The 13665-nt window shown below is 42.6% G+C and overlaps 1 protein-coding gene across 2 annotated transcripts in view; it reads left to right on the forward strand.

Moving 5' to 3' along the window:
• Positions 1–11721, forward strand: part of ELOVL5 (ELOVL fatty acid elongase 5) — an 85906-nt gene extending 74185 nt beyond the window's left edge. For both annotated transcript variants that reach the window (XM_037842530.1, XM_037842532.1), the window contains exons 4-8: positions 3079–3156; positions 4042–4213; positions 6448–6572; positions 8422–8556; positions 9825–11721. In XM_037842530.1, the coding sequence (XP_037698458.1) occupies positions 3079–3156; positions 4042–4213; positions 6448–6572; positions 8422–8556; positions 9825–9968 (654 nt within the window). In that variant the 3' untranslated portion in view covers positions 9969–11721. The remainder of the gene's footprint in view (positions 1–3078; positions 3157–4041; positions 4214–6447; positions 6573–8421; positions 8557–9824) is intronic.
• The last annotated feature ends 1944 nt before the right edge of the window (positions 11722–13665 follow it).

Consider the following 13665-nt stretch of genomic DNA (forward strand, 5'->3'; position numbering starts at 1 on the left):
AACTGAACTTTGAAGGACAGATAGGATTTTGAGAACTGGAGATGGAGCACATAGGTGCAGAGAGAACCTTCCAGTTGAAAAGAGCAAAATAACAATAACTGCTAATGCTTATTATTTCTATCCTATGTACCAGATTGGGTAAGATAAGCATTATGTGCTGTATCTTGTTAACTTCTCTCAGCAACCTTAAGAGGCGAGTGCTACTATTTTTGTCCCATTTGACAAGTGAGGAGCTAAATGTGGGGAAGCTAGGACTTAAACCCGTTTAGGACAGAGGAGGACACTTTCAGATGCGCTTCCTTCTCTCTACCTAAGATCTCCTGTGGACATGCACACCAGCCTCCCCTCCTCCCAGCTCCACTTTGGACTCAGACTTTATATCTTAATTCTTGGAACTTCTGATAGGTCTGCATGTGATGTACTTAATTGACCATGACTTTAGAAAGTGATATAAGAAAAAAAAAAAAAGTATTAACATAGAAATTGTAGAAAATTATAAGTGTACCTTTAGAGATAATTTCGCCCAAGCTCATCTTTTTACTGTCCAAGAAACCAAGATGCAAGGGAATTGCCTCAGTTCCTAGAGCTAGTGTAGCTTGCTAGCTAGCCCTACCACTCAAGTCTGCTTCCTGATCCAGTGAGTGCTCTTTTCTTGATAAAATGATGCTTCCCTACACGAGCCCCCAAATGCTGTGCTGTTTTTTGGCCATGAAAATCATGTTAATGCTTAATGCTTTTTCATGTGTAGAAGATGACAAAGCAGAAGAAAAAGGGCAAAAAGAACATTAATAGAGAAATCACATACTACTTGGGGTGTTCAACGTGAGTGTGGCGGCTTCACGCACTACTGGTATTTATTTCTGAGGTCAGACTGAGTGGCAGCACAACAATACGTCTTCAGGCCCTTGTAGTCATCTGGTGTTCCCTGGAGAGAATCTGTTGCTCACCAGGCTAAACTCTAGTGTTAGCTCTTTCAAGGACAACAGGAATATGCCACTGAATTTTGTGTCCTGTGTTCTCAGTTACATCTTTCCCAAAACCCTACTGGTAGGTGAAACATTTCTTATTTAAAGTTCGGTAGCATGAAACCAGTGGTTGTCATCCCTAGTTGCATATTGGAATCACCTTGAGAGCTTTCTAAAAGCCCCTCCAGATTCTAGTTTAAAGGCCAGGCATTTGTCATTTTTAAACGTTCCCCAGGTGACTAAGAACCTTGGCTTTAAACCCATGGTTCTAACCTTAAGTTGCATTAAAATCACATGGAAGGCTTGTTTATCTACAGAGGGACTGTATGGGTCCAGGACGGGGCCTAACAAATCAAGTTCCGGAGTGATGCTTGTGCTGCTGGGCTGGGGAACACACTCTTGAGAGCCATTGCTCTAGACCTCTGCCATTGGCCAACTCCTTGTGTTGGCTACTGGGAGGAGATCAGGGACAAGGCAGACCACCTCCTGTTTCTTCCCACCTAGCACCACTTGGCCACAAGAGGGAAGGTCGCCAAGAAAATTCAAGGTTGCCTTCAGTTTCAGGAGGGAGCTGAAGAGAAGCAGAGACCCACAGTTGACAAATAACGTCTTACAGGTGTTTGTCTTTCAGCATAGTGGACAACTTGGAGATACACAGGGTAGTCAGTTAAACGTTCCCTGTGGACTGTTAGAGTGGGCCCTTAAATCTCCTCTAGGTGGGTCTTCCTCATTGTGCAAATGAGGAAATGGAGGCCCCCACGGTAGGCTGGTGATACTGCCAGACCTTTTACCTAGAACTTACCCCTACAGTTCTTTGTATGACACCACAGTACCTCCTCTTCTGCGGGTTAATACTGAGAAATGTGTGCAGTTTCCTCAGTCTGTAGAACTGTAATCCATGGTGTCCAGGGGATATGCCAGCAACAGGAAATAATGAAGAAGATGGGGTTAGATTAAATTCTCCCTCGGCTTACAGCAGGGAGAAGGCTCTCAAGGTGTGTTCCCTGAACCAGCAACATCAGTATTACCTGGGACCTTCTTGAAAATACAGATTCTTGGGCTGCGACCCAGACCCACTGAATCAGAAGGGCTTGGGGGTGGGACACAGCCATCCTGTTTGAACATGCCCTCCAGGCGATTCTGATGCTGCACGCTGTATAGAGTTTCAGAACCAGTGGCATAGTTTGAATAAAATAGCTATTTGTCTACAAAGAAACCTGGGAATTTTTTTATGTTGACTCTCTTTGTCCTTTGGCCCTTTCCCTCAGTTAGTATGTGGTGTGCTTGCAGTCAGAATTGTGTGGGTTGGCCCACCAGCCAGGGTTGTAGAGTAGCACTTTGGAGATATTTTGCTGCGAAGGTGACGTGGGTTCTGACCTCGGTTCTGTAGGCCTGGGAGCTTAGTTTTGTAGTTTACACAAATGAAGTTTGAAATAGATGAGACACAGCAGGCCCAGTATCCTGAGCAGACGAGGACACTAGGCCTGGGCCCACTCTTCCCCTGCGCTTGCCCACTGCTCACGGCCCTCTTCCTCCACACAGGCAGCCACTCCACATGGCCAGAGTTGGTGCTCAAGAAAAACCCTCTTTTGCACCCAGGAGCAGATCATCTCTAAGATCCCTTCCAGCTCCAAGGGAGCCGTAGTATGAAGCCTTTTGAGCTCAGCTGAGTTTTAGAAGTGTTGGGAAACCACTGCCATGTAACATTGAGGACTTGGCTCAGGTTGGAAACCCATAATTACAAGGTCAGCAGTCAGCACATGGCGTGGTGTCCTCCCTGAGGCCACGGGGTGGGGTGGGGTGGGGGGTGGGGGGGGCGCAGCTGGAAGGGCACTCAGGGAAGGACCTAGGAGGGTGACGAATTGTGGGTTCTGGAGAGAGGCAGAGTGGTCAGGGAGCGTATCCAGGCCCACCACTCCATCTGTAATCATGTTTATCCTATGTGAAATTGGGGCTCAAGCCCTTAAAACATTGTTCATGCTTCCCTATAATTGTGTTTTCTCAGAGCCAACTTGCCTCGGCATAGCCCAGAGTAAGTTTTCACAGATTCTGAAATGGAGTTTACATCGCTCTGATACTGTTGGTGATCGGCTTTTTCTTTTTTTCTTTTTAGTTAGTGACAGGAGTATGCGAAGGCAAATATGATTTCTTCTGTCAGGGCACACGCAGCGGGGGAGAAGCTGATATGAAGGTACTGTCTCTCTTTTTTAAATAGCATTTATTGTGGTGGTGTTATTTTTTAAATAAGGCAGATATACAAAAACAAAAATGGCCTATAACCTTGCTTTGCAGATAATCCTTATTACAATAAAAGCAATATATGCACATAGTATGAAAAATTGAACAATATGAAAAGCATAGAATAAGTAACACCTACCTCTACCAAAGTAACTCCGGTTAATAGTAAAAAATTGCAGGCATTTGTCAGTAGGTATGCCATATTTACATAAATTCTGGACCATAAGGATAATATCTTAAAGTTTTTAATCATTCCTCTAAAAGTGCTGAGTACTAAAGTTAAAAATAGACTCTGACTTCCACAGTATGTGTGTTTTTTGTGTTTGTTTATTTTTAATAAAAGGCTGACAGAGTCCTTAGTATGGGCAGTCATTTCCTGAGGACACCTGTTTGACATATTTAATTCAGCAGGCATCTGACCCTGAAAGTTCTGATTCCTTTTCTTCTTTGCCTTGTATTCTCACCTGCCCCATGCCAGCCCCTGAAATCAAAGTGTCTTTCAGGTGGTTTTCCTTTACTGATGGCTCCATAGACTACTTCCATAGGGAACAGGCAGAATTCAAGGCTTTGAACTTAGCCTCTTGTTTTTGTTATAGCCTTGAAGGGTGACAGTGATCCTTTTAAACGTTTCCCTCCTGTCATTTCACCCCTCCCTCCAACTTGTTCTTTGGTTAAATCTGCTCACAGAGTAACAAGAGCTCCCGACTACTGAAGGACCTTAGGAGCCAGCGGGTACATGGGCTTCTCTGAGATAGCATCAGATTCCCGGATGTCAGAGCAGGCCTGCTTCAGAGAAACTATGAGAACAAACTAAATCCTTTTAACCCCTTCCTCTTAGATTATCCGTGTCCTCTGGTGGTACTACTTCTCCAAACTTATCGAGTTCATGGACACTTTCTTCTTCATCCTGCGCAAGAATAACCACCAGATCACGGTCCTGCACGTGTACCACCACGCCACCATGCTGAATATCTGGTGGTTTGTGATGAACTGGGTGCCCTGTGGCCACTGTGAGTGTCGTGTAGATGGGGGCTCGGGGTGCACGTGAGCAGAGAGGCTGAACTGAAACTAAGGCTTTTAGAAAGGTGATGTTTCTGTAAATTGCTGATAAGTCAAGCGTTTGAACTTTTCTCTCTTGCTTTCTTAATGGTAGTTTATATGGCCTTTGCACTTGGTAAGCTAAGTTTAGTAAAAATGGTGTGCAGATTTGGCAAAAAAAAAGCGAGATACCAAGTTCCCAGCGTGGGGGCATATTAATAAATATAGACAGTGTTTTCTGATCCTGAGGGCAACTCCTCTAAGTTTTTTCTAATCCTTATTTCTCTAAGATTTGGAAAGTATTTGCCTGATGGGCAGACTAGGAAAATGTAATTGCACCCTAGAGTATATGCCGAGGAACAAAGCTAATTATGAAATAAAGCATTAGCTAATAGTGCATTAGAAAGTCTGCATGTACTCTAATAGAATGACTCTCACATTTTAGGAAGTATGTTTATCAAGGTGTCTTCTCTGACAAGAATCAAAATTTGAAATAATTTTTTAGAAGGACTTGCCTGGCTTTTGGAAAGTTTGTGGTCTGGAGTCTCTTACCAGTATTGAGAGATTAAGGCTGTCACCTCAGGTTCAGCTTGGGAGTTTTAACAAATGTCCCAATCAAAATTCCTGTCATCCTGACACGGAAGAATTCAACCAAGAAACTTTGAGTCTCTTCATGTCTGTTTTCCCCAGGATAGCACTGCCCTTGAGTAACTTGGCCCACCAAGATTCACACAGTCATGGAATTTTAGAACTAGAAAGGACTCTACATATGCAGCTCCTTTGAGTTTACAAATGAAAAAAGTGAGATCCAAGAAGGGTTGGTGGAATGCAGCCTCCAAGCTCCTTCCTTAGTGCTTTTTTTTTCCTACCATCCCATCCCACCTTGAATGTTGATCAGCTGGTGTAACTTTCTAAAAGAAACCACCTCTTTCCATTTGAGGAGTGTTTTAAATTTTCAGGGAACTTGCAAAATGACAAATTTTAATTAGCCCCACCTGGCCCATGAGACATTGAACCAGACAATGAAAATGACTTGTTCAAGGCCACGTGGCCAATTGTTCTCATCGCCAGGAGTAGAAACTCACTCTGACACCAGCCTTGTGCACCTCTGACTAAACATGGAAAAGCTGAAAGGTTTATTTTTAGTTGCTTTACTGGAGTGGGGAGTGATAGGGGTGGGGGGTAGGGACAGAGTCTACAAAAAAAAGGAGCAGTCCTGCTGGAAGTTTGAAAATCCTGAGATAAGATGTATCTTCTATCCCTCAGGAACTGGACTCTGATTAACAAAAGATATGGCCTCAGCACTGTAGTTCTGGAGAATAATTAGGAGGTGACTTCAAAGACACTTTAAACCTCAGCCAATGTGTAGAGAGGCCAGCTTTGAACATTTTGTCCATCAGCTGTTTTTTCCAAGCCTTCAAAGCAGCATGTCTAGTGCAGTTGGTTACATAAATAAAAGCAGCTGCCTCTAAAAGTTGGTAGGGGTCTAGCAGTAAGGCCTGCAGGTGCCAGAGTCAGGGCAGATGGTTTAGTGGTACCTGTGTTAGATGCATATCCTGGCAGGTACAGCTGACCTCTGGGCCTAAAGCATCCTGATGACTGCCTGCCCAGGTGGAAATTGACTTCCTGTTACACATTTGTGCAGTGCTTCCTGCTGCAGTGTTTGCCAGCTTTCTGTTCAAAAACATCTTTTTTTTTTTTTTTAATTCGAAAAGTATCTTGAAACACGTTGTGGTATGCAATGGAATATTATTCAGCCATAAAAAGAAATGATGTTCTGATACATGCTACAACATGCATGAACCTTGAAGACATGTTGAATGAAATAAGCCAGACATAAAAGGACAGATATTGCATGATGTCACTTACATTAAGTAACTAGAAAATGCAAATTCATAAAGACATAAAGTAAATAATAGATTACGGCAGGAAGTGGGGATCAGGAATTAATGCCTAATGGGTGTAGGGGTTTCTGTTTGGGATAATGGAAAAGTTTTGGTAATGGATGGTGATGGTAGCACAACGTTGTGAATGTTAATTAATGCCACTGAATTGTATACTTGAGAGTGGTTAAAATGGGAAATTTTACATTGTATATATGTTAACCACAATAAAGTTTTATTTTTAAAAATCTTGATTTTTTTTTTTTCACTTATGTATAAAACACTGACGCATCCTCCTCCTCAAAACCCTTGTGTTCCTGCAGCTTATTTTGGTGCCACGCTAAACAGCTTCATCCACGTCCTCATGTACTCATACTATGGTCTGTCATCTGTCCCTTCCATGCGTCCTTATCTTTGGTGGAAGAAGTACATCACTCAGGGGCAACTGGTGAGTAGCTCAGCCTTGTCCTCCTAGGACTTGCTCCCCGGTGGAACCAGACCTGTTGTTTAATAGCATTTAAGTTGTGCCTTTCCCACCCCTTCGCATTTGATCCAACTCTGAAGTAGACAGAGCAGGGTATTTTCTTATTTTACTCGACAGGGAAGCTGTGCCCGTGGGCGTACAGCTGGTTGAGTTCTAGAACGTGGATTAGAATCTCATTTCCTGACTTCAAATTCAGTTCTTTGGTCCTTAGTTTGTGCACATAAGCATGTGTGCATGTGTATGTGAAAGTATATATGTGTATTCTAATTATAATCCCAGATCCAAGGTGTTTATCTGTGTTCCCAGGAGTTTGAGAAGGAGCTGTGGAAGTGTGTGAGTCCAGGGTGCTTCTAGTTTATTAGGCAGCCAGGATATTTGCTAAGGCAGCTGCCAGTTGACCGCGCAGCCTGAACTAATGAAGCACCTGTTGATGAGAGTGGCATCTGCTTTCATCAGAGGATGGCCTCCTTCCCAGGGTTTACTGAGCCAAGACCACTGTTTACCTTGGTGATTTATTTCTCACCATCCTTTCTTAAGCAATCCCCAGTTGTCAGTGTATTATAGACCCCGTTTCTCTCCCCTCATGCATTCTTTTATGAATTAATTATTAATACTACCACCACTAACATTAACTGCTGACATTGAGTGTTTACCACACATGCACTTGTAGTAAGCAAGCAGTTTTACATTGATTGTTCCAATAACCTGATTTCGTATTATTATCCCCATCTTACAGATAAGGATACTGAGGCAGGAAGCCAAAGCTAGCTGACTGAGTGGTGTAACGTTAAACTCTCAGCCCTGGCCTTGCCTTATCAGCACACTTTGCTAAACAAACCAGGCTAATTCAGATCCCTTCAAGTCAGTTGTGATTTTTCAGTATCCAAAAATAACAATCTGAGAAAATCTCTTGAGCTACTTGTGTGTTTGACATCTCATTATCACCTCTCTGCCAGCTGCTTTACAGTTCTTGTTAATTTTTCTCACTCACCTGTGATGGATAATTGTTCTCTCTAGCCTCCTTGTTACACTTGAGGAGAAATGATAGAGATGGATTTACACCACAGAGCCATGGTTCTGGCAGAAGCAAAATTGAAGAAGACAGAGTGAGAAGTTGAATTCCCATTAGGCTCTGTACTTTGCATTAGAAGACCTGAGTCCAGTTTGTCTAAATTTATTTTGAACATCATTCCTAGTTATTTCTCAAGCTAGAGTACTACCCTTAGAAAAGAATAAGAAGAAAACAAAAAACAAAATACACAATACTCTATATGGAAATATTGGAAGCTGGGCCAGAAATGCAGTGAGGAGAGCTAAGATCTCCATTGTTCCACTTCCTGAAGATGCATCCTCTGAAGGCCACACCTTATTCTAACATCTTTTAACTGCTTCTCCAAGCTGTTCCACGTGCTTTTCAAGGTTCACTTGTCAAAAATCATCTATAGACTTGGCATTAGGTCCCAATGAAAGTTTAAATCTAGTCATCAGCCTTCACAGAACCAAAAGGGCACATGGATAAGCAATGGGAAAAGTGTCTAGACTCCTTGCACGTTCTGCAGTGACGTCACCAATTTCCTTTAAACGTACATCCCACACTCTTCCTTCATCCCTTAAAAAAAAAGGCAAACAAAAAACTTGGATATCTCTGTATTGTGTCCTGAATTTTAGAGGTGATTGTGACTAGTGTACCTACAGAAAGGTCAATAAAAGTTAATTCAGGGGCTGGGAGATGCTGGGTGAAAAGTCCGTCTCCCGTGGGACCTCATCCATGTACTGTCTGCACTGCTCAGCTGTGTCCCCTCCTTCCCACTAGCTTCAGTTTGTGCTGACAATCATCCAGACCACCTGCGGTGTCATCTGGCCTTGTGAGTTCCCCCTTGGATGGTTATATTTCCAAATTGGATACATGATTTCCCTGATTGCTCTCTTCACAAACTTCTACATTCAGGTAAGTCTCACTCTCCTCCGGTGGTTGGTAGTTGGGCCCTTTTCCAACAGTGCATTCATCCGTCCATTTAAAAGATTAAAGCACCCACTGTGTGTGTGCTGGGTGATGTGCTCTAAGGGAGACTCAGGGACAAATGCAGCCCCAGCCTTCGAGAGCTTACAGCAAATGTAGCCAACTTTGAACTGTCTCGAACCTCCACAGTTCTAGATCCTCAGCAAGGGAGTCTTAGGCTTCATTTGGGAAATGCAAAACTGTGTAGCAGAATCCTGTATTATGCTTCCCTCCTGCCTGTGTCAGAGACCTCAAGGTGGTTTGCACTCGGAATTCTCTCAGCCCCAGTAACCTCAACTTCATGGCTAAATTAAATTGCAGAAGAAATTTCCATCACTGTCCTCAGACATAGATAGAAAATTGCCCTTTTGTCCCAGCTTTCTTCCATATCCACTCCTCAGGTTTGGGGGTTCAGTTGATTCCCAAGCACATGATGTAATGTCGGTTTTTCTCACGGAAGAGTCCATTCTAGGCAGGTCATCTCCAGTACAACAGGAACACTGTGGCCACTGCTGGTTTCCTGCCTCCATCACCTCTGTGTGACCTGTGTGCTGTTCTCGTATTGCTGCCTCTTGGGCAGTACCTGGTAGTTGCACTGCCAGCTGCTCTGGGGAAGTCACAGGAAGTCAGAGCGAGGACAGAGATAGATCCCAAGGTTGCAAAGCCACCTGGGAGCCCAACTACTTTTCCTTCTCTCTCTGCTCACCTGCACCTTTAGCCACATGCACCCGTGCATGGCATGTTTCATTTGAGTTAAGTTCATATACTGCTGGGCTTAATAGTTTATGACTTCACTTTGGGACACCCACCAGGTAAAAAGGCGGGTAGAGGATAAAGGGTAGGACCTGATGAAGAAGCTGAAGTCACATTTTTCTTTAACTGCTTAAGCAGTATAGCACTTTATACATGAGAGCTGAAGCAGTTGTTAAAATGATGAGAAAACTTGGAAGATAAGTACAAGATGTATGTAAGTGGGGGGAGAGGTACTACTGAATGGGAGAAACAAATTCATTCACATAAGTGGAACACAAAAAAAATGGAAGAGGGATTGAAACCAGTAGCAAAAATATATTTTCGTGGTTATTTGACCACAGCACTTATTTCTCGTTAGGATTTGGCTATAAAAGGAAACTAGGCCGAGTTGATAGGGATGCCGTTCCCAGTAAAGTACACCGCCCCGTGGGCACCTGCCTCTCATGCACCCATTTGTGTTTCAGACTTACAACAAGAAGGGGGCCTCCCGGAGGAAAGACCACCCAAAGGACCATAGAAACGGCTCCGTGGCTGCCGTGAACGGACACACCAATGGCTTTCCTTCCCTGGAAAACAATGTGAAGCCAAGGAAACAGAGAAAGGATTGATTCAAGGAGCTAGAACCCTGCAAAAGACGTCGGCTGATTGCAAGCACAATATGAGTTGTGCCCCGATGCTCATTAACAGCTGCTGCTGTCACTAGTCCGGCCTACAGTCGCGTGATTCACGTAGGTCCTCTTTCATCAGTCCAAAAACCCCCTAGAACACGTATACAGATTTTACAAGTAGGCATAAGATTTTTAACATTTCTGGGCTCTCACTGACTCCTGCGCTAGACTGTGGAAAGGGAGTATTAATTGTAGTATACAACACTGCTGTTGCCTTATTAGTTGTAACATGATAGGTGCTGAATTGTGATTCACAATTTAAAAACACTGTAATCCAAACTTTTTTTTTTTACTGTAGATCATGCATGTGATTGTAAATTTGTACAATGTTGTTACAGTAGAGAAACACACATGCCTTAAAATTTAAAAAGCAGGGCCCAAAGCTTATTAGTTGAAATTAGGGTATGTTCCAAGTTTTTATTCATTTTAATAACTCTGTTTAGAGAAATCAAAGACCATGATTTATGAAACAGCTAGTGTGTGACACATAGTTTCAGGTGACTTGTACATGTGAAATCAGAAAAGGCACCTTCAGTTTTTATGATATTGGCTTTAAATCAGGCAGGCTCAAATCTAGTGGAACAGTCAGTTTTAACTTTTTAACAGATCTTATTTTTTTATTTTGAGTGCCACTATTAATAATGTAAAGAAAGGTGCGGGGGGAAGGGGTTGCGTGGGAATCTAAGGCAGTCTTGATGAAACTTAAATATATATTCTTTGTCTTCAAGATTTTAGAAAGTGTGTAGCGTACATAGGCCATTTTTAATTTCTGAAGTACTGTTTTTATACAGCAAACAAAGCTGATTTTGCTTTCCACCAGTGTGAGAGAGGATATAAACTTTCCAAAAGAGACAATTGGATGCTTACGATTTGACAAAGTCCTGTAGATGAGCAATGAAGAGCTGGTCGCCAGAATCCAAATTTGGATTGATTTCTGTACTGCTATCTGTTTTGACACAAACTTCCTTTTGAAGTGTGCCTAGTTTACCAAAATGAATAAAGGGAAAAAAGGACCATAAAATGTTTTTAAGGTAAGATTAAACAGGTAGCTACAGCATAAGAGAACTAGGAAATTGGGTGGAGATAATTTGTTTAATGTAAATCTAATCTAACCTGTAATTTTTTTTCTGCTTAGGATCAAAAGATTTGTTGTTCAGAACCACTTGTTTAAAAATAATGTACTTATAAAATCATGTCTTATACACTTGAGGCAGTGTTCAACAGATGAGAGCTATTGTATATGTCATTTTAAAGTGTTGAAATTTAGTCTCTGAATAGCTTCCCCATTGGAAAAAAAAAAAACATACATTGAACCACTCATGACACATCTTAGAATGTAATTGACAATGTATAAACTAATTGCTGGTTTGATGTTTTTGTAAATACCAGTTTACCATGCTTTAATTTTGCACATTCATATTATAGGGAGCCCATTGGTTCTCTTATTAGTCTTGTGGATTTTTTGTTTGGAAGGAGTCACAGCATCTGTTTACATTTACCTTACTCTAGAATGTGTATATTTGTAAATGTGTGTCTTCATTCCTAGGTACTAGTTTGCAGATGTCTTAACATATTTCAATACAGAAACTGTAACATTCAGAAGTGTGCTGTCAGAGTGTGCTTAGCTCATCTGGATATACCCACACTGTTAAGTAATGTCTAAACATTAGTCATTAAAACATCTTTGATTATCTGTGCTTGTGTTTTACATTGTTTATGTGCTGCCAATTCTAAAGACTGGAGAAAAATCCATGCACTTCACCCTTCACCCTATTTGAACTCATTTAAATAGATGTAAATAACTTGGTTTTTATTTAAAAAGGTTGCATTGTTGCTCAGTTCACTTGAGGAATCCCAGACAATACCTTTTCCAGGTTCCCCCACTAGAATCCCTAGCTCTAAGCACACTCCTTTTTCCTTCCTCCCATCAGTTCCTCCCCCATCTGTGGAGTGAGTCACTACATATGATACTTCATGGGAACACAGGTTCAGGGCAACAACAGAAAGATTCAGCAAATGATCCGTTTATTACTTGCACAGTCTAAAGAGTCCAGAAAGGGCAAGTAACCTCTTTGTTACTTACATAGTACAGAAGTTCAGAAGGGCGGGGGAAGAAATCCCATCGAGGCCGGTCTCCCCGGAGTAGCTGGAAATTGCTCGGGTCAGGGTCAGCAGTGGCAGCTCCACAGGCCCCACTTCACCTCCAGAAGAGAGGCAGATCTATACTGTTTAAGCACTTGGGGCTGCTTGTCCTGGTTTCTGGGTATAAGCAGGCCTTGTCATTGGACTCTAACATCTCCCCCCAGGTTGTGGAATAGCACACAATAGGAAAGAGGTAGGGGGTAGCAGATGGCTGCTTAGCATGTGTTTGCAACCTTCCCAGGAGAAGGAGGTGGATATAGGTGAGGTCTGGGTTGATGGTCACTTAACAGGTGTCTTGTGAGTTCCCTCACATCGTCCCCCTCTACTTCCAGACTGTTAGTTTCCAAGGTCTAGGCAAGTTTTTTTCTGTTAAAGAGCCAGATGGTAAGTATTTTGGGCTTTGAGCCATGTGACCAGTCTGATGCAGCTACTCAACTCTGTCATTGTAGAGTGTAGAAGTATCCATAGACAATATGTAGATGAATGGGCAATGCTGTTTTCTAATAAAACTTTATTAACAATACAAGAGGTCTGTGGCCAGAGTTTGCCAACACCCCCTTCTAGAGTAATGTCCCACCTTTCTCCCCAGGCTCCATTGCTTTCTTTGCCAAAGACCATCTCATGTCCAGGTCCTGTCCCCCACACGTTTGATCTTAACAGGTGCATCCACATCAGGAGCAAGGACATGAATGGCCCTCCTCCTTCCTTCTGGTCTTCATTCCCCATGGTCCCAGTATGGTCTTGATCCTGGCTTTTTGGATGCCTTCCAGTTTGTCAATATCACCTTTAAAACGTCACCTGAAATTGCATTTAGTATTTGAGATGTTATCTGAAAAGTAGAGAGAATTATTGAGAGTTTGGTGGTGATAATTAATCATACCCTGTATTTCTTCCACTCTAAGTCCAGAAACAAATTGGAAAAACAAGACACAGAAATCAGACTGATGGAAATCAAGATAGCACCTTTTACTGAAAAGGCAGGCTCGGTGAACGTAAGACCACAAATGGGCTTCCTGTTAACCAAAACTTACCAGGGCTGGCACAAGCCCACCAATGTTTTATGGCCTGACACAATATCCACCCTGGAATTTACTCACCTTAAACTACAAGCTCTCCTTGCAGTGGTAGAATCTGCCCTGCTGACCTTTCCACACCAAGAAAATGTGCCCAGGTGCATCTACCAATTTCAGCAATCCGGAAGTCACCCTCCTCTCCGCAGAGGAGTGAATGGGTGGGAGGACAGAGCCAAGCCAAATGTGATAAAACTTGTCCCTCTCAGGAAGGACAGGCTCACTCACCTATATGGAAAAAGGAGGCTCCCATTTCCCTTCTGTTTTTAGCAGCCTTTCCATTCATATGGAAGGAAGGTGTAAATTAGTGTGAGCAGGGCATGGGGTCCACATTGCACAGTTTAGTCTCCCACTTATATGACCTTTTGGTAAATTGCTTTAACTCTGCCTCAGTTTCCTCATCTGCCAAACGGGAATTATGTTAG

The sequence above is a fragment of the Choloepus didactylus genome, chromosome 7, assembly GCF_015220235.1.
Source record: "Choloepus didactylus isolate mChoDid1 chromosome 7, mChoDid1.pri, whole genome shotgun sequence".
Taxonomy (NCBI): Eukaryota; Metazoa; Chordata; class Mammalia; order Pilosa; family Megalonychidae; genus Choloepus; species Choloepus didactylus.